Consider the following 20,898-nt stretch of genomic DNA (forward strand, 5'->3'; position numbering starts at 1 on the left):
GGAGACTGTCGGGGTTCAAGAGCTGTGGGCCAGGAGCCAGGCGTGGAGACCAACTCGGCACTTCTGAGTCTATCTCGGCATCACACCCCCATCTCGTGGATGGGGACAGTGAGGCCTGAGGAGGTCAGTGTTCACCCTTCAGAGCCACCCACACCCCCGGGGTGCTGCTGTCCTCAGGGTTCCTCCTCAGGGTCCTGCTGGCTCACATGTATCGTGCTGTTTGTCAGCTGGGTGAGGGTGGGGTTCTGGGCCGGACAGTTTGTCCTGGGCAGGGAGCCAGCTTAAAGCCCCTGGGAACAGCGCAGCCCTATTTCTTGAGGGCAGACTGTGCCTTGACCCGGACCAGCTGTCCCCTGTCTACATCTGGAGTGAGTAGTTAGAGGGCACAGAGCGTGTATTGACTACCTCAGAGTGGATGGCCTCTCTGGTCAGGCTCCATGTTGTCCCAAATGCCGCACTGATCAGACAAGTCTGGGTCTGAGCTCTCTCCCCTCCATTCCTTTCCCAGATAGTTGGCCTTGAACAAGTCGCCCCATTTAGGCATCCGTCGTCAGGTCTGGGAAGTGGGAGCGTCTCAGAAGATGGCTGCAATACCATCAGATAAGGAAATGGCCAGATGGGAAGCACTGTGCAGGGCCTCAGTTTCCCTTTGGGCTCAGTGCTGCCTCTGCCCCCACCTCTGTCAAGATCACGCTCAAAGCTTTGCCCCTTCACAAGTCTGATGGCTCGGGAAGGAAAGGTGCTGAGGTTTACAATGCTAAACACTGGCCCGCAAGGTCTGGTTGCCCCCCAGGGGCCAGGAGATCCTCACATACACCAAAGGATGCTCTGTAACCTTGCTCCTTGTTGGTTGAATAAAGATGTCTACAGCCTATAGCTGGGCAGAAGAGAGGTAGGCGGGGCTTCCGTTTCCTGGCTTGGGGTCTGAGGGTCTGAGGCAGAGACCCATGAGGAGAGAAGAAGAGGAGAGAGAAGATGCCATGGGGTAAGGGGTCGTGAGAACTGGCCACAAGGGCTGGGTAGTCTGAGTAAGAGCGGCCCAGTGGGAGCTGGCAAGTCATAACTTGGGGTTATTGACAGGGAAGTGGACAAAATAGCTCAGAGGGTTGATATCTGCCCAGCTCTAGTGCTGACTAAGGCTTATTAGATAAGGCTTGTGTGTCTTTTGTTTGGGATCTAAATGATCTAAGGTGGGGTAGAAACCCCCGATTAACTTTTGCTACCACAGAAAAGCTTAGTGCTGAGCTCAGGGGATCCAGACACCCAATTCTTTCTTTTTTTTTTTTTTTCTTTTCTTTTTTTTTTTTTTTTTTTTTTTTTTTTTTTTTTTTTGGTTCTTTTTTTTTTTTTCGAGCTGGGGACCAACCCAGGGCCTTGCGCTTCCCAGGCAAGCGCTCTACCACTGAGCTAAATCCCCAACCCACTCAGACACCCAATTTCTTGACCCAGAAGGTTTGTTCCCATTTGACAGATGGGGAAGTGAAGAGTAGCCCTCTACTGAGAACACCAGGCTGGTAAGCCTGGGCTCAAGGCCAGGGCTTTGTGTTTCCCAAGGTAGAAGGGTTTCCATCCACCCATTTGATAAACGAGGGAGTCTGGCCATCAGAGAGTAGGTTGTCTGACATCTCAGGCTATGTTCCTTCAACTGTCCCTAGCCTCCCATTTTCTCAGACCAGAAAGGGGTCCTGAGAGAGTGGGATAATTGGTCACATCACTGCCTACCTATGGGTCTCTGTGAACTCTCCTTTTCTTCCCCCACAGCAAGTTACAAACCTTGGCCTAAAGTCCCATGGAGGGACACAGCAGCATCAAAAGAGCATCTGGGACAAGGCTTTGCTATTCAAAGCTATGGCTGTGGGGCCATTTCCCACACATGGGAACTCCTTGCCATGTCTCCACCTTGCCAATAAATCAAGTCCCTGTGGCCTTTAAGACTCAACTGGGGATTCAGAAAACACAGGAAGCCATATGACTTGGAGTGACAGAGTTGGGGAGTCAGTAGAGGGTTTTACTGGGGCCCTGGAGAGATAGCTTCCTGGGTATTCCAGGCCACAACAACAGGGGCTGGCAGGGCTGGTGCCAAAGTTATGTATCTAACTACCATTCAGTGAGCAGTTACTATGTTCCAGCATCTATCTGAGAAATCCCCACAGGCCAACTCAGACAATGCTTCCCAAGGCCCTGCAGTTTTCAGTTTACAGAAACCAAGGAATCCAAGAATCAGAGAGGTACTCCATTTGTCTAAGGACACACAGCCTGTGACTGATGCAGCTTGGGCAGTCAACTCCAGGTCCTCATCATTAACCTCTCTCTAGGTTGTGGCGTAAGTACCACCCAGAGAACCATGACTCCCAGCACATGCTAATGGCCAAGGACAACAGGAACACAGAGGAGACAAAACTATAGCCATCAGCACCCAGCAATCAGCTGCACCTTGCCTGCAGTGGCCAAGGTATCGGTGTCATATGTAAGGTCCACATCCGTCACTTGCTGTCACATCAGACAAGACATCCCCAAGCCACTAGAAGTCTGGGATCCCTCCTCCAGAAAACGATAGGAAATGAATGCCAACCCTACAGGGCTGTGGGCATGCAGTCCGCTGAGCCTTCCAGAGGTTTTGGGGATCTCAGCACGAAGCTGGGCGCAACTGAAACACCAGCTGTTTTTGATTTTTTTTTAATTCGTGCGTGGATGTGTTCATGCACTTGGGAGTCATCGCTGGTACACGTGGAGGCCAGGCACAGACAACTGTGTCCTTTCTCTTGCTTTGTGATACAGTCTCTCACTGAACTTGGAGCTCACCGATTCAGCGAGGCTGGCTGGCCCATGAGCCAGGGGATCTGTCTGTCTCCTCCATCCCACTGCTCAGGGTTATAGGCATGTACTGCCACACCACACTGGGACATCACACTGGGGCTCTGAGCTCAGGTCCCCATGCTTACACAGTAAGCACTCACAAGCACCTCACCCACTGAGCCACCCACCCAGCCCCTCCTCATTTTTGAATGTCATTCACCCATATTCTGTGTCTGCACCCCTTCTCCCTAGGAGCTGCTCTGAGCAGGTCAATCGTTGAGGTTCGATTCCTTTTGGAAACAGGAGAATGTGCAAGACCTTAGGGCCCCCTCCTACCCAGTGATCCTTGGCTCACCCATCATCCTTCCCCTCCCCCACACCCCCTACCCCCATCCCTCACCCCACCCCTCCTGTCCTCATTCCCAGCAGTGGTTGTGGGTCTCACTAAAGGCAGCTTGCATCCTTACTCCCCAGGTTTCCTGCTCCAAGCCTGTGGTCGCCACTGGCTGGATGCTGTTGCTATGGTAACAACAGTTTAAGAGCCTTAGCTTCCCACCCCCCCTCCGGGGTGACAGGCTTGGATGGAGATGGCTGATCAAATTCCAGAAGCATCCTCAGCCTTCTGGATGCAAGGCCTGGGAGAAGAATGCCAAGTCTGAGCTGCCTGAGGCCTGGATTCCCAAGAACTCCCCGAGGGAGCCACCCTAGGTTTCAAGAGTCCCCTGAAATTCGCGTGTTGGAAACTGGAGAGATGGAGGTGGAAAGGTCAAACGTGTGCTCGCTGCCCTCCTTCAAGATTAATGTGGGGGTGGCCTTCTCATAAGGATGGGTTTGGCCCTCCCCACCACCCCTCACATAAGCTCCATCTGCAGGTGACCCTTGCACTGAAGAAGGTCCTCACAGGGGGCAGCCCCTTGACCTTGGACTCCCCAGTCTCTAGAACTGTAAATCCAAAGGACTTCCATTGTTTGTAAGTCCCACAGCCTGTGGTCATCTGTGATGGCAGCAGAATAGACTACAACCACCTGGAAGACACCAAGCAGGTGGCCTCGGTACAGCCTCCAGCCTTCCCCAGGCCCAGAGCCTGGTTTTAGGCAGAGGGGCTGTCAGTCCCTGGGCATCCCCCAGGCCCGGAGCCTGGTTTTAGTGTGTCTACAGAGGGGATGTCAGTCCCTGGGCATCCCCCAGGCCCGGAGCCTGGTTTTAGTGTGTCTACAGAGGGGATGTCAGTCCCTGGGCATCCCCCAGGCCCGGAGCCTGGTTTTAGTGTGTCTACAGAGGGGGTGTCAGTCCCTGGGCATCCCCCAGGCCCAGAGCCTGGTTTTAGTGTGTCTACAGAGGGGATGTCGGTCCCTGGGCATCCTTCCTTACAATCACCTTCACTGGTGGGTCTGAAACAGGCAGACCTCAGGCTATGCTTAGAGAAATCCAGAGTCTTAGAGAAGAGTCTTGAAGCTGTTTGGGGCTGAGATGTCTCCTGAGGCACCTCGTCCTCCCGAACATGACTCAGGCTTTCTCTCTCCCTGTCTCATTCTCCCTGATGGGAGAATAGCCGTCCTGCTCTTCTCCCAGGGCCTGGAAAGCTCAGCAGGGGCTCCCAGGAGGCCATCTTGGTGATTCAGAGCCCTGTGAATACTTCCAACATGTCTGTGCTTAAAGGTGACACTAGGGGGCGCCATGCAGCCCTGTAAAAAGCCAGGTGCTGTAGATCGAATGGTCTTTGTCTGTTGCACCCACCCTCACAGCTTTTAAAGACTGCACCCAGCTTCCCCCCTACACACACACCTGACACCACCGTTGCCCCTGATGATTCAGCACAGCTGGTACTGAATGTGGGACTTGGAGATGAGGTAACACTCCCTGGGAACCGGGGGTGTCTATGGATTGCACTTACAAGATTCCGTGTGGTGCTTTGGGTCTGAGCTGGGGACCCTGGTCCCTGGGGAGAACTCCGCACCAACCAGCTTCTTCCCCTCCATGTTGCGGCCTGTGCGCACCAAAGCCAGCTCCTGGGAGTAGGAGTGCTGGGCCACCTCCACCTCAGATGGCCTCTCAAGTCCTGCTGCTGTCCTTTCTGTCTCCTGACAGGCCTCAGCTAGATGGAACTTGCCTGACAAATGCCTTTTATTCCCACCCCCAATTCCTGCTTACCTTCCTCCCAGTGGCTCCTGGGGGACACTGTCAAATGCAAAGCCCTTGTCTTGGGGTCTGTTAATCTGGGTCTGGAGACAAGAGCCCCCCCCCCCCACTACTTTGTTACCCATGTGAACCCAGGGTGGCAGTTTGGGCTTCCTAAGGACAATTCTTTGACAAGGAGCCCCCGGCCACCCTTGCCATATGAGACTCTGCGGTCACAACCCTCAATAAAAATGTCCTTTTATTGAGTCTGGATTCTAACTCCCACAAGCCCTATTCTGTGTGGCTAATCACCCATCGTCTTGGAGTTTTCTGGAGCTGGAAGATGGTCCTAACGTTGTTCCACGGCCATATTTGATGGAGTGGCATGGGCTCTGTGGATCCTATCACAGCCCTGGGAGCTGACGTGGTGGTTCAGATCCAGTTAGAGGGACGCAGGAGGGCTTGTGTGGGGCGAGTCCTCCAGGGATGTCTGTGAGTCCGTTCCTTCCGAGGAAAAGCTGCCCCCAGTCGGACGGGAGGCCTTTCTCTGCTTGGGAAGGTGTGGCCAGGAGAAGAGGGAGGCAAGGAGCCGTTCCAGGGTGGGATCCGGGAGCTTGGGGGCACCTCTGCCTTCCTCAGGCTCCACAGACTGGCCAGGTTCTGGGGATAGCAGACCTGCCCACATGTTTCTGTTCTGCTCCCCTTGAGGGGCCCGGGGAGACCGCTGGGATTTTAACACTCGATCCACAGCAAGAATGTCCTGTGGAGACCTGTCCCATTTGGAACCCACTTCTCTAGGCTGACCCTGACCCTTAGCCGCTGGCCTGCTTTGATCGATGTGCGCCGAGTAGGCAGCAGGGACCTCTGGGCACGGGCAGTAGGCTAGCGCCTTCCTCAGCAAGTTCTGGATCTTCTGGTGTCGCTCCCAGGACTCTTCCCACAACTCCTGGCCCAGGCCCGGCTGGCTCAGGGAAGCCACCTGCAGCTTCATGGCCAGGAGTTTCTCCGTCTGGAACTCGGAAGCCAGGCGCTTCAGGTAACAGTGGAGGCGGAGGTGGATCTGGTCCCCAGGGCTGGCCTTCACAGCCTTGCCCAGACTGAGCTGGGTTAGCAGGTCCTTGCAGTCCGTGTGGAACCGAGACATCTAAGGACAGGAAGAGAAAGGGTAAACACGATGAATGTTTGAGCAGGGACTTTTGAGATAGTGTGGCTGAGTGGGCTAGCATACGCAGCCTGCTGACAATCATCTGCTCGCTGACGACCATTATCCCCTTCCTTTTGGGCTCCGCGTGACTGCCCCTGCGAGTAGCCTTTAGCACCCCCGGGTTCTTCAGGCACCTTCTAACCGATCCACGGGCCAGCAGAGCATACAGAGCTACAGAAAGTACCAGGAAAACCCTCTTTAGAAGTAAGAGCCGGGATGGGGAGAGGGCTCAGTGGGTAAAGTGTTTGCGACACAAGTATGAGGACCTGAGTTCAAATCCCCAGAACCCATGTAAGGCTGCCAGGTGGAGCTTACAACTGGAATTCCAGTGCCCGTGATGTGGGATGGGAGGCTGAGGCAGGGCAGTCCCCGCCAGCTCGAGGGCCAGCTAGCCCAGCATGCTCAGTGGAAAATGACAAGAGGCTGTTTCAAAAAATGCGGCAGTCAAGAACAAATACCTGAGGTTGTCCTCTGGCCTCCAGAGAGAGGCACATGTGTGGTGCACATACAACATACAAACTGAGTATAGAGAGGCCTGGTGATATAAGACTGTCCTGGCCACTCAGAAAGTCAAGGCTAGAGGATGGTGCATTCAAGCCTTCCTGAGCCATAGAGAGTTCAAATCTAGCCTGGGCAACTTAAGAACAGCCTGTCTACAAATGAAAAGTAAAAAGGTTAAGGATGTGACCTTGGTGGTAGAACGTCTCCCTACCTGGTTTGAGGCCTCAGGTTTCATTCCCAGCCTGGGGGTGGGGGCGGGGAGGGGAGCTGAGACACTGAGGGAGGAGCGTCACTAATACATCCTGAGTGTCAGCCGTTTGCCTGGTTCCAAGAGTGTCCTCTGGTTTGCAACCCATTTCACAAAGCGGGAAACTGAGACTCAAAGCGCTGAAGTCACTTGTCCCAAGTCACACGGTGTAGCAAGGAGGAGCTGGAATCCCATCCCAGATCTGGTCTGCCCCCTATAGTTCTGTTCTTTGCACCACAGAAAAGCTGGCTCAGGCAAGGGTGAGCGGGTGGTCAGCCCAGCAGGCGTCACAGCCCATGCACCAGCTGGCCCTCTGCCCATCGTGTGATTCTGCTTCTTCCTGACACCCTCCCCATGCCACCTCCACAACCCCCCCCCCGGCTTGCTACAGTAGCTCACGCAAAGGATAATCTCTCTCCCCATTAATTTAGGGCCGACAGGAAGCCACTGGCCAGGGGACAGGAGAGCCATTTGCTGCGAGGAGGCATCTTTCTGTGGATCAAGGGAGCTTGTCTTGAGATAAATGGCTTCATATTCACGGTAGCACTCAAAACTCATGGCACCATAAATCTCCCTTAGCGGTGAATCAAGTTAGGATTATTTAGGGCAGAAGGACCAGCGCCTGGGCGCCCCACCTGGGCAGAGCCCTGTCTGTGGCTCCATCCTCCCAGCCAAGCCTGACACCATCTCTAACTCCTCAGTTACACAGGGAAGCAGCCAGAGCCATCAGTGTCCAGCCTTGATCAAATGTCCAGAGGTGGACAGGGGACGGTCAGGCCTGCCCCCTTCTATGATGCTCTTCCAACCTAGGATGAGTGCTACCTGCTTGCAGGTCCAGCCTGTCTTCTTTTCTTTCCCTCCTTTTTTACCCATCCCAGGCTGACCCCTCTATGAACACCAAGTATGGTCTGCAGCCTCAGGGAGCTCAAAACCCACAGGGCACATCAGAGAGGAGCAGTGGCACGCCACAGGGTTATTTCGGGTCCTTGGGAGCACTGTGAAGCTATAGCATGGGACGTGTAGCAATCTGGACAGGCCTCAGCGCCACTAGCCAAGGGAAAGCTTGCCGGGTGGTGGGACCCGCAGGCCCAAAGGCTTCAATGCTAGGGAGTTTGGTTGATTTGGGAAGATCTCAGGGAGGAAGTGGGCAGCAATCACTGGGCAAAGAGAGGCTTCCAGATGCCCTGGACTCTAGATGCATTGCCCTAGGGGTTCCTCACATGTAGTCCGTTTTTTCTATCTTAAAAAAAATCATTTCACTTTTCACGAGTGGGTGTCTTGCCTGCATGACGGGTGTCTATGCACCACGTGAATACCTGGTGCCCAGGGAAGCCAGAAGAGTGTGTTGTGTTCCCTGGAACGGGAGTTATGGCCCATTATGCACCATCATACGGATGCTGGGAATCAAGCCTGAGTTCTGGAAGAGCAGCCAGTGCTCACAACCACTGAGCCTTCTCTCCAGCTCAAATTTGCTTCTTCCACCACACGGCCAGGAATACATTCAAACCCAACCTCTGTTTTCAGCATAGGGTGGGTGTGACAAAGATTGGCACAGAGCCTGGCACTGGGGACCCAACATCAGCACTAGCTATTTTAATTATCAACAGAAGCAGAAGCTCAGAGCAGTGAGGACAGCTGTGCAGGTCCCACAGCCTACGTGGCCACAGGTGGCCCACGTCTCTAAGTCCTGGACTATGCCGTCCCATGCTCTCCATGGAGGGGGAGGGGGAGGGGTGTCCCTTCACTGCCACTGTTGACATCTGCCTGCCTTGTCCCTAACCCGAGGAGACAGAGAAGCCCTGTCCTCCGGGTCCCCAGGCATGCGTGAGCTGTCTGGGTCCCTCCTACTGTCCCTTGAAGCATCCCCATGTTCCAATCTGTCCCTTCATGCCTAGCCAGCCAACAGCTGGGGGGTGGGGTCAAGCTCCTCCCACGCTCTGTCCCTCTTGGCAAGTTCAAGGGGCAGCTGAGGGCACAAGGCAGCCATGTGGCTTCCTGTCCAGCTGGGTCCCAGCCCTCCCAGACTGCTTTCTTTTTTATAGACCTCAGTTTTTCCATGAGAAAAATGGGGGTGGGAGTGGGGGTTCTGTGGATCTAGGAGGTGAAACTTGGAAGTCAAATCCTACTCAGCCACTGTTTAATCCTGAGTAGCTGACTTCTTCTGGGCCTCAGTTTCCTCTCCTGTAAACTGGGCGCAATGCAGGTGGCCCAGACTCACACAAGTGTGAAGTACTCCCTCACAGGGTGTGCACTCCGGTGGCTGTCCTTTCTAACCTAACCACTTCTGCCTTCACCCTGCCTGCTTGGGTGAGGGAAGCCACTGCCATTCTGCCTTTCCTGGAGAAGGACCCAGGCTCATCTCACGCCTGCCTCCAACTCAGCTTCCCTTCCCCTCTCCCCACTGTGGGAATGACTCTCACAAGGCCTGCTGTGTTGTGTCTAGGCCGCCCCAGCCCTGTGCCACCCCAGTGGGAGGACGGAGCTTGGTGCCGATGGCCCAGGAGGCTCACTCACCTTCCTTCTGAAGCGGTGGAGATGGAGCAGGGTCTCCAGGTCAGTGCGCTGCCTCTCGGCCGCCATGTAGAAGTGTGTCAGCCTGGCTTGGAAGGCCTGCTGGGTGGAGGCGAAGGCTACCAGGTCTGGGAGCTCTGTCTCTCCTGCCCCTTCCTCCGCAGTGCCCAGCTGGGCCGCCTGCTTGGATAGTTCCAGGCCCTGGCGATACTGGGCCTGAGAAGGAAAAGAACGCTCAACTCCCACCTGAGCATCCACCCAGCAGTGAGGAGCCTTCCTGAACCACGAGCCAGTTTCCCCATCTGCAAAGCTCAGCCCATGGCCAAAGGTTAGCACAGGAGTTGTCATACGTCCCACAGTCCAAGCCTTTGCCTGGAAGTTCACAGTCTTCTGGAAGTTTCTGTGACATTCAAGCCTGGGTCAGAGGCTTTGGTCCCCAGCAGCCCTCTCTGCTGTGTCCAAGCTAGTTCCATCCTCCAGTGCCCAGAGTTTCCTGAGAGTGGTGACAGGCCAAGGCCTCCCGTGTTATCACAAGTGTGATACCCCTGACTGGCTTTTCTCTGCTGACCCAGCAGGTCTGGGTCCTGGAACCTGCATTTTAAGAACTTCCAGGGGTTCTGACTTCTTGGTACTTGGTCTTGGAGGACTTCCTGGAGGAGGCAGAACTTAAGGTGATGATGGCTCTGTGTGGTCCAGGTTGCTCCCACTGCCCCTGGAAGCTCCCTCGTGTTTTCCCACCCCTGCATCCAGGACCTAGCTGACCCCCACCCCAATGCCCTCTCGGCGGCTTGGGTCTGAGAACATACCGCAACCTGCAGGAAGAAATCCTCAAAGTCGGCATGGACTTTCTCCACTGTCCCTGCACATACATTAACAGGAGCAAGCGCCTGCAGACATCGGCTGCCTTCTCCCCGCATCCAGTCACTGACCTGGGCAGAAGGCAATGGTTTAAGTGTGATGCGGTGTTAAGGGGCCACGCCAGGCTGACTGCCTACTTCCTTGTGTGTGTACAGATGCATGGGTGTGTGCATGCATGTGTGTGTATGTGTGTGTGCGGGTATGCATATGTGAGTGCACTTCTATACAGAGGTCAGGCGTCAACCTAAGTGCTGCTCCCTTAGGAGCCTCCCACCATTAATTCATTAATTAACTAATTAATTAACTAATTAACTAATTAATTATGATAAGGGTCTCTCACTGGGCTCTGGGGTTCACCAATTAGGCAGTGAGCCCCGAGGGTCTCGGCCTCTGCTGCCTCTGTGCTGAGGTTACCAAGGTTACTGGTATACCCAGCATTTTACGTAGGTTATGAAGATCAAACTCAGGATCCTGGACTTGCATGGTAAAGCACTTCAGACTGAACCATCTCCCTGACCCCTTGACTTCTTGAGGGGGGCCACGTCTTCTTGTCCTCGGTCAGTCACGGACCTGGATGGAAACCCTCGAAAGGCCAGGCAGGAGAATCAGGGGGGGAAGCATGTGGTTGCGTTCTGCAAATGTAGGAGGGCAATGGCCTCACTCAATTCAACCCAGAAGGCAATATGGTTCTGTGAGTACCATACCCCTAGGAGACCCTCTGTCTGTATGGTTATGAGAGGAAACCAAGATGGCGTGAGGTCACGGGAAGACAGAACTTGTGTCAGCCTGACCACTTCCAGTCACCTGGTCATAAAAGCTTGGTCTCTTGGGGGAGGGTGAGCTCCCTGTCTTAGGGGCATGTAACTGAGTCTGGAGAAACATCTGCCAGTGGCAGAGTCTCCCAAGAACTCACTGTGTCCCTGCTGTCCCCAGCTTCATTTAATGGGTGGTAATGGGGTAGCTATGAGCAGTCGGATGGTTAAAAAGGTCCTCTGTCCCTGTGATGGTGAGTGCTAGCTTTAAAAGTGACAGAGCATAGGATCAGCTAGGAGACTAGGCCCTGGGGCTTCTCTTGATTTTGGTGATTGCAGTGGGAGAAACACCAGCTGTGGGTGGCACCATTCCCTGGCTGGGATCCTGGACTGTGTACTCCTGGTTATAGATGTGATATGACCTGCTGTTTCAAGAGCCTTGTCTACTCCACCATGATGCACCCTTGAACTGTGAGGCAGAATAAACCACCTCGGGTTGCTTGTCAGAGTATTCCATGAGAGAAAATGAGGCGTTCTTGCTCTGGGGACACTGACAAACTCCTATGAACCTCCATTGTCTTCAGAAAACTCAAGGCTAGGGGCTGGAGAGATGGCTCGGTGGTTAAGAGCACCGCCTGCTCTTCCAGAGGTCCTGAGTTCAAATCCCAGCAACCACACGGTGGCTCACAACCATCTGTAATGGGATCTGATGTCCTCTCCTGGTGTGTGTTGGAAAACAGCTACAGTGTACTCATATACATAAAATAAATTTCTTAAAAAAAAAAAACAAACAAAAAACCCTCAAGGCTGGAAATGAGTGTGCAGAAGCTTGAGCAGTCACGTGACCTGGGGGACACCAGAGTCAAGACTAAGCGCCCAGCAGGGATGACCTGGCCTGAGGCAGAGAGGGCTGTGCTGACTTAGGTACTGCAGTCAGCCAAGTGAAGGGTTAACAACAGCTCCAGGCTCAGACTTCAGATGGGCAACCACAGTGGGCAGCATATGTCGCCTCCCTCCCCCGTTTCCCCATGTGTAGTGGGGAATCCCCATAGTGCCTTTGTCCCTCCTAAGGGACCCTGCTGAAAGACAAGGACATTCACAAATACTCTAGTCTGGGGCTTGTACACAGCAGTGTTCAATAAACACAGCCTTAGGGGCTGGAGAGATGGCTCAGTGGTTGAGAGCACTGACTGCTCTTCCAGAGGTTCTGAGTTCAAATCCTAGTAACCACATGGTGGCTCACAACCATCTGTAATGAGATCTGATGCCCTCTTCTGGTGTGTCTGAGGACAGCTGCAGTGTCTTAAGTAAATCTTTAAAAAAAATAATAAATGCAGATTATACCTTAATCACAGGTTCAATGCTTGCTTGCTGCCTTGCCCCAAACACCAAAGCCAGCCTACCAACTTGATAGGTTAACTCCAGAACTTAGTGACCCCTGTAAAACGCCGTGTACCCTGTAGCCTCCCCTTCACCTGGTGGATGGCAGTTTCCAGGTGGCCCAGGCGGACACGGAGCTCCAGCCTTCGGAGGAGCTGATTGGACGCAGTGACCAAGACATGAAGCTGATCGTCCACAAGGTTGTACAGGGCAGCAGCCTCCGTCAGATGGTCCCTGGGAGGGGGAAGAGGGTGAGAAGATGCTCCTCTCTGTGTTCTCATCAGGCAAGGCCCTGCCTTCTTAATCTGTGGTCCCAGCTGGTTGCCAGTCACTGACTTTCTGTGTGACCTAGAGCATGTCCCTTGCCTTCTCTGGGCCTCAATGGCAAACCTGAGGGTGCTACAGGAACTAAAATGATTCCCTTCTTTTTCAGCAGAGTATTAAGCCAGCTGGGTAGATCTGCATCCGAATCTCAGCGCTGCTACCTGCTAGCGTGGGTCCTTGCACAACATCACCACTTTGGGGGGGTCTCTGGTTCCCCATCCGAAAGGTGGGCATAGTAACAGAACCCACTTCTTGGAGTGGCTGTGAGCAGAAAGTGATCTGAGCAGGACCTTCCAAGAGCTCAATATCAACATTCCAGCCCAGGCTGGCAGAAGGTCCGGGCCATGGAACTTTCTAGTGCTGCTCAGGAGGTTCTGGTCAGCCCGAGGGACCTTCCCTCTTTCATGAGAAACATTCAGTGGAGTGTCAGACACAAGAAGCTGGGCAGTGCTCACACATTTGCAACATCCTATCTTCCCAGCCTCTGCAGGGGACAGGTGCAGACAGGGTGGCAACTGTAGCCGGTGATGGACTTTTGTCTCCCAAAGAGACTCAGGGAAGATCAAAGGCCGGCTTCGAATTCCTGTGTAGCCAAGGATGGCGTTGAACCTGGGGCCCATCTGCCCTGCAAGGCATTTTTAAAATGGCCAAAACCAGAGGACTTAAAGCAGCTAGGGAGGGGACTTCTCCCGTGTCGATGCATGGTGAAGGGAGAAACCTGGAGTCTCCCACCCCTTCCTGGGGAGCCGGTTCTCAGACAAAGATGATGGAAGGACAGACTGTCTTTTCAAGGGTTCCTCGTTAATGGTCCTACGTCAGAAGAAAGTCCAAAACTCCTGAAGGAAGGGCGAGCCACGAGGGCTGAAGGGATGGGCACAGAACAGTGAGGCGCCGCGGTGAGCGTGAGCCCACAGCGCCCCCTGGTGGAACTCCAGGTCAAAGGTCTGGAGGGACCTCAGGTAGTCAAGAGGGGCTGTGGGCCAAACAGGTGAGGCAGGGGCATGATGGATGGGTAACAACAACAGGGCATTGTGAGGGGCGGGTGATGGCTCACTGTTGGTACCAGAGTCCATTGTTATTCCCGCTCCACCTGCATGAACTTGGCGTCTGGGGGCGCAGCTGAGGGTGATCTGTTCTACCAGCTTCTATCCGATTTCTGGCCCCACCACATTCCAGATGTAGCATCCTAAGACAGTCAACCTTTTTAAAGTCTCAGGTTCCTCTGCTGTAACTAAAGGATCCACCTCACAAGTAGGAGGTAAATGAGTTAATATTTGCAATTATTTAGAACAGTGCACACATATGTTTCAAATGTTAGCTCACTGTGTAAGTTGTTCTTGGTTGTGTGCATAAACTTAAGGCAAACCCGTGGGGTTAGCTTCCCAGCCGTCCCAGCCTTGGCTCATTTGGGCCTTACTACTTCCCAGTGCTCAGCCTCCGTTTCTTCCAGCCAAATAAAGGTGGCATGAGCAGATCAGGACCAAATGAGACAGACCTTGAAGGAAGTTCTTCAATGCCTGCCCCTGGCTACAGATGGTCAGCCAAGATGAAGGAGGGGCTGATGAGGTTACCCCAAGGCTCAGAGGGTAGGGAGCTGGCTTCCCTAGACTCACCCTAAGTATTCCCTTCACAGGGCGGCCCCACTTCTGAACTCTGACTGGGAGTGAAGGAGGGGTGTCTATACCTGACATCAGGGTTAGCATTTAGCCCGCTGGCCTCCTGCTGCAAGCTGGCCAGAGTAGTTCCGCCTTCCCTCTGGAGGGCCAGCAGGCCCGGGTCCCTCAGCACAGCCTCCATCAGTTCCTTGGACTTGCTCAGACACCTGGTAGCCTCCTGCCAACAGAGCGAGGTGTCCTTAGGCCCAATCCCCTCTCCCCAGCTTCCAAGGATCCCCACAGGGAGAGCGCCTGACTTTCCCAGCTGCGTCCAAGCATCTCCAGCAAGTCTGTCTTCAGTCTCTACTAGCATGTCTCCTGAAGCTATGACCTTCCTGTCACCATGGTAACCTCACTGGTTCTAGCTCCCTCTTCTCTCTGCAACACCAACCCCGGACTCTTGGTTGAACTCTCTGATGCCCTCTGGTTTTCCCTGTAGTCACAAAAAAAGGGACATCAAAGGGCGTACCTTATAATCCTGTTTCAAACTCCCCTGGGCTCTGTTGGGCCCACCTCTCAGAGAAAAGGTTCTTATCTTTCCCCCTTACTCTGCACCACAGACAAGCAGCTACACTCCGCCTCAGGGCATATGCTTGCTCTCTGCCTGGAGTTCATTTCCCCTCAAAGACATACTCTTTCAGGCCTCTGTTAAACACCATCTTCTTCTCACTCAGTCTCATGTTAACGGCTCTGGCACAGTTTGTACTAGCTTGTTTGGTTAATTAATTAATTAATTAATTTTGCTTTTTTTCAGCATAGGGTCTATGCATGCTAGGCAATTGCTCGCCAATGATCTGCATCCCCAATCCCGCATAACTATCTCTTAAATGGACACCCTGCCACTGCCCCATGACCCTTACCAGGACACAGGCCAGCCAATTCCTCAGGCTGGGGTCCCTAGTACAGCGTGCATGGTGGATGCCCAAGAACTATTAGCTAAAAACTAATTAGTGAAAACCAGAGGGGCCCCCACCCTGACCCCCAAGCATCCCCTCCCGGTGCTCTTGGTACCTAGAGCCTGAGGTGTGCTTGTGGCTTCCCCACCCGGTATTCCAGGTTTACCTCCACCCCACCAGGGGGTTCACCCTTCTCAAACTCTTGGATGGAAGCCTGAAGCAGGGCTGAGGCCTGGTGAAGCTCGGTGAGGAACGGGTCCAGCTTCTGCAAGGACAGGGGCCACAGCAGGGCTCAGCCTGAGGGAACCGAGAGGAGAGAAGCCTTTCCCCAGGGGATGCAGAAAGGGACCAGGCAGTGTTTCTAGAACTTACACTACATCAGAACCATCAGGAGAGCTGGTGAAAGTACGGCTCTGAACCATGCACCCCCTCCCCCATGCCCCAGTCTTCCTCCCACCTCCACCCCACCCCGCCCCACCGCTGTGTCGATGCTCTGGGGCAGTCTGAGAACATCTACCAAGTCCCCAAGCCACAGTGCTGCCACTGCAAGCCAGTGCTGTCTGGAGTCGGGGGACAGGGGCCAGAGGAGAAAGAGGACAGGCCTGAGCTGTTCGCAGATCCTGTGGGCCCTTACTGAAGGGGTAGGATGGAAATGGGAGGGTGGGCTAGAGAAGCACCCTTGGCCTGTGAGCCATCAGCTAGCTGTGAGACCACAGGTGAGTTACTTAACCTCTCTGGGCTTCCCTGTACTTCTGAGAGGTGGACTCTACAGTGCATGTTTTACAGCCGGATGAAAGGTTGATGGACTGATTTGTGTACAGGATTTAGTATAGAACCCAGAATCATGATCACCATCTAGATCACCCAGTAAGATTTCCCTTTAAGGGACAGCCTGAAAGTTGAAGTTCAAAGGTCACAGTTAATGGAGCCCGGGAGCAGGACATGCCGCTGAAATATGAATACATGCTTCTCCTCCCCTCTACATGTTAAGTGGGTGACTCCAGGTCCCCCCAGGACACCAAGGCCAGGATGCCTAAGACCCGTGTGCTAAGCATCGTGTGGAACCATGCGCACTTCCTGGGGACTAAAAACTGGCTGGCGACGACTCAGGTACCTGATGCCAGATAGAAGCTTCCCTGAAAACTATACTGGTTTGTTTCCAGACTAGTAACACAGGAAAGTCTATAGAGGGTCCTAGGCATCATCGATGCCTCCCTCCCTCCACCTCCACAGATGAACTCAGGTCTCCAGGCTTACATGACAAGTGCTTTAACCACTGAGCCAGCTCACTGGTTACTTCCTCTGCGTTTGTTTGTCTAGTTCCTTGCAACAGGGTCTCATGTAGCCAAGGATGACCTTAAACTCTTTGTCCTCATGTCTCAGGTGCTGGGGTGGATGGCAAGCCTCTGCCACTGTGCCCAGCTAAGTACTTTTGGCCCAATGGTGGTTGAATCCACAGTTATGCCTCACGCAGCAGGAAATGAGGGTGCAGTCCTGTTACCCCAATACTTGGGACTGAGGAGGGAGCAGCTCTTGAGTTTAAGGCCAATTGGACCACAGAGTAAGTAAGTCAAGAATATATGACTGCATGGCCTGACCTATGTATCTAGACCCTGTCTCAGACAAACAAGGGCTGGGCCTGGAAGCTCAGAGCACAGCACTTGCCCAGCTCGCCTGGGTTCTTCACCCCAGGGCCACTGACAAACAAAACAATTGGAACAAGATCACCTACACAAACAGCAGAAAACCAGCCACCTGTCAGACTGTCCAAGGAGACAGGGGTTCTCTGTGGAGAGGTGACTTTGCCCCCAACCCTGGCTGGAACCTTGTGGGGAGAGGCAGGGGGCTGCTGGTCATGCCACAGTGCAAAAGGGAACCCTAGACCTTAGCTGAGCGGTCCAGACTAGGCAGTGGGTGGAGGGGCCATGGGTGGGCCTTCAAAATAGAGTATTCCATAGGCTGCTGCCTCACTCCTCGTGGCCTCCCAAGTTAAACAGGACACCAAACCTGTGGGAGGAGGTCAAGGAGCCAGGAGCAGTTTCCTCCCTGCCCTGTAGGCAGCAGTGCATACTAACCCACCGTGTGTGGCCTGTCTGTGGCTCCATGGAGCCGATGCCCATTAATCCGCTTGCCGCTGACAACAGCCAAAGCTTCTAAGTGTGCCGGAGACCCTTCCAAGCTCTTCCCTCACATTAATCCAATCCTCATAAAAATCCCATAGAAAGGCGACTTCATTGCCCTCCCCATTCCCCACTTCGCTAACGAGGAAAGCATGGCTCAGAGAAGGTGAGTAATTCACTCAATGTCACAGAGCAGAGCTGCACTGGATCCAGCAAACTGGCCTCAAGAGCCTAATGCCTTACTGGGACTACTCTGGGCCTTCCTTGTAAATGTTTGTTGAATGACTGTCTGTTCTTGAACCTTGTTTTTGACAGGGTTGAGAGACCCATAGGGCAGGGCAGGGAAGGGGAGAGGAGAAGGGTTGGAGAGCGAAGGCTCTGAGGGTAGACACCTGGAAGAACTGCACCCATTCGCTGTGGTGGTAGGGAAAGGGGCCCTCCAGAGCCTCCGGCAGCTGGTTAGGGTCCACGTGGTTTCTGAGGGCCTTCAATGAGGTCAGTACCTCCACCTGCAGAGAAAAAGAGAGTCAGGAGGGACAGAGGACTCTCCCCAGAGATGTCGTAGCAGGTCCTGCTTAGATCTCTGTGCAGGCTCCACATCTCCCCTTTAGAAGGCCCAGAGTGGTGCTCTGAGAAGTGAGTCTTCTCTGGAAGCTTTAATAAATCACTTGGCCTGGACCCTGATTCTGGAATGGAACATATGTACGAGTCACACATACTGCTACTCCCAAGTCTCTGTTCAAGGCAGACATTATCAATCGACTGCAGCACTCATTCATCCAGAGCTCTTTCTCAGCACTGCTGCCCCTGAGATGAAATGTATGTAGTTCTCATGCTGCTCTCAAATGACCCATAACAGTGTTGTTCCCTCCTAGGGGCTGATGGTTACCAAATCATAAGTGTCCCTTGAGACATAGAGAAGGTACTTGCCAGGGAGCAAGGTTTAAGGTTTGGACTGGAACAGCTCCCAACATGTAGGCTCCACAGTGGGGCGAACTGTGCAGGGATGGACTCATTTGCTATCCCAGATGTTCCAGGGGTCATTCATAGTCAGCAGCCCTGCCATCCCCTCCGAGCAAAGAATTGCAGGATCCCAGCCCCCATAGGAAGTCCTAAGTCAGAGCCTACACCTGGATAGGATCCCCCAAGAGGTGTGCACACTCAAGTCCTACCACAGCACCCACCTACTACCCCAGGGCAGGCTGGCCCTTGGATTTAAGAGTTATTGTCCAGGCAACCAATCTGGATATTGGAGGCAGGTTCAAGCTTGAGAGGCAATTCCCAACTCTCCCCGCATCTCTTTTCTGTTTTAATCAATGTTTTTTTGTTTTGTTTTGTTTTTGTTTTTTGTTGTTTTTTTTTTTTTTTTTTTATCGTGTGCGCATCCAGTTGCCACAGAGCACATGTGAAGGTAAGAGGACAACGTTCAGAGTTCACCTGTGTTGAACTCAGGTGGTCAGGCTTGGCTGCAAGTGCCTTTACCAGTTGAGTCATCTCGCTGGTCCCCACGCCTGTTTTCTTTTCTAACCTAGAGGAAGGCAGCCTCCAGAATCACTTCCTGCAGCAGGCAGAGTTAGTGCTCACACCCACTCTTGTCAGACGGAATGCTCTCTCACAGTCCACACACAGTCTGCTGTGTCTGAATCAATCAGGGGGAGAAATGCAGGGAGAGCGGGTCCCGGAGCATCAGACTCCAGTTCTCTGATGACTGTTGGATGATCTTATACCTAACCTATCTGTAAAGGAGAGGACTGCTTAGATGGAGTCTTTCAAGTTGATCTTTGCCCTGTGGGAGTGACCACCAGAACTGCTGGGATTCCAGAGAGGACAAGTGACAATGTCTCCTGCAGAGGGTGGGATGGCTTCCCTGGCGATTCTTAGGCTGGGGTAGATGCTTTCAAAGCTGGGATTGACCATACAGTTCTTCACCCCTTTGCCCGGCTCTACTCCAGCCCAGCCCCTGCCCCTGCAGGTCTCTCCTCACCTGGACAGATCGTACAGGTAACTGGAGAATGGACGCCTTCTCCCCCAGGAGGAGCACTTTACTGATGGAGGTCGGAGGCAGAGCCTGTGAAGAGAGAGCCTCCTCAGGACCGCTTTGTTTGCCCCTCCCTCTGTTGCTTCCTCCTCCCCAGGGACACGAAGAGGCTTGGGGTGGTCCCCAGGTGGGACTTATCTGGCATGTTTAGAGTGTCCAGACTGGCTAGTCGGGATTTATTTGACCTAAGGCTGAACCAATCAGAGCCCGTATTCTCCCAGAACATCTGAGCCAATCAGGACTAATGATACACTAAGAAACTTTTGCTGGGACTTCTCTCTCTCACTGTGTCCTGCTGGGATCAAATGACTGACTGTGTGTGTGGCTTGCAAGCTACTGGGAGCCATGCTGCCACCTAGTGGAAACGGGGCCTGGAGAAAATGGCGCCCTTCTAGGAGGAACTGCACAGAAATAGGGGTGGGGGAACTCTCTGAGCCCTTGGATGGGGCCCTACCCGCAGCTAGATTGGGCTCTTGGCTATTAGAACATGGGCCTGCCCTTAAGGCAGTGGACACTCCTGAGAGGCGAGATTCCCATAGCCAGAAGAGACCAGGCCATACCTTCCTGCAGCTTTCTGTGGGACAGAGAGTTAAGAGACCTGATTTTCATTTGCGGTGCCCGGTTCTTCTTGCTCTCTGTCGTGCACAGTATATTGAGCTAAATCTCATGATGTAAAACTTCCCACCAGCTCTTCAAACTTATAAAGCTCTGGTGTTTCTCTTGTTCCTGAGATTACTAGAGGGATTTGCTCTGGGGACTTCTCTAAAGAGACTCCTCTGCCCATCCCTCTCATGGTGGTTCTCTCTCTCTCTCTCTCTCTCTCTCTCTCTCTCTCTCTCTCTCTCTCTCTCTCTCTCTCTCTCTGTGTGTGTGTGTGTGTGTTCGTTTCTATCTCTCTCTCTCCGTGTGTGTGTGCATGTCTGTCTCTCTCTCTCTATGTCTGTCTGTCTGTCTGTCTGTCTGTCTGTCTGTCTCTCTCTCTCTCTCTCTCTCTTCCTCACTCCTAATGAAGCTCCTCTCTGGATTTTTATGAGAAGCCCCTTTCTTTAAGGTCCCTGTTGTGTGTGTCTCTACATCTTGCCCATCTCTCTCTCTCTCTAAACTTCTGCCTCTCTCCGTGCCCTGAGCCCTTTTCAGCCCAATGCAATGCACTTTCTGAAGGAGCCATTCTTCAGCAGCTGTTCCCAGGATGCACGGCGTGCCACTTAACCTCTTTGTTGATATTTTTTTGAACCAGCCAGCAGCCTTCGCCTAGAAGCCTGACTGTGGGGCTTTTTCAGTTGCCACTGAAAGACTCTGCCTGGGTTTTGGGATGCCAACCTTGCCCACCAGGCTCGGGGCATGTCAGAGTCCCCTGGGGACTCCCAAGACTAAGCTAGACTAAGGCGCTCTACCTGACACTCACCTGTATGTTCTGCAGGGCGTGACCAGACCAGGTCTCTGGGGTCCCTTTCCTGGCATCAATCACCACCAGCAGCCCCTTGGCTTTATCTTCCAA

The 20,898-nt window shown here is 53.5% G+C and overlaps 1 protein-coding gene across 1 annotated transcript in view; it reads right to left on the reverse strand.

The window, feature by feature from the left end:
- Window positions 1-5,156: 5,156 nt before the first annotated feature.
- Window positions 5,157-20,898, reverse strand: part of Kiaa1755 (KIAA1755 ortholog) — a 33,200-nt gene continuing 17,458 nt past the window's right edge. Inside the window, 9 exon segments of the mRNA XM_032902436.1 lie at window positions 5,157-6,058; window positions 9,381-9,593; window positions 10,184-10,306; window positions 12,463-12,601; window positions 14,376-14,524; window positions 15,409-15,507; window positions 17,755-17,871; window positions 19,347-19,430; window positions 20,806-20,891. Of these exon segments, the coding sequence (XP_032758327.1) occupies window positions 5,357-6,058; window positions 9,381-9,593; window positions 10,184-10,306; window positions 12,463-12,601; window positions 14,376-14,524; window positions 15,409-15,507; window positions 17,755-17,871; window positions 19,347-19,430; window positions 20,806-20,891 (1,712 nt within the window). The 3' untranslated portion in view covers window positions 5,157-5,356.

This window comes from Rattus rattus, chromosome 5 (assembly GCF_011064425.1).
Source record: "Rattus rattus isolate New Zealand chromosome 5, Rrattus_CSIRO_v1, whole genome shotgun sequence".
Lineage (NCBI taxonomy): Eukaryota > Metazoa > Chordata > Mammalia > Rodentia > Muridae > Rattus > Rattus rattus.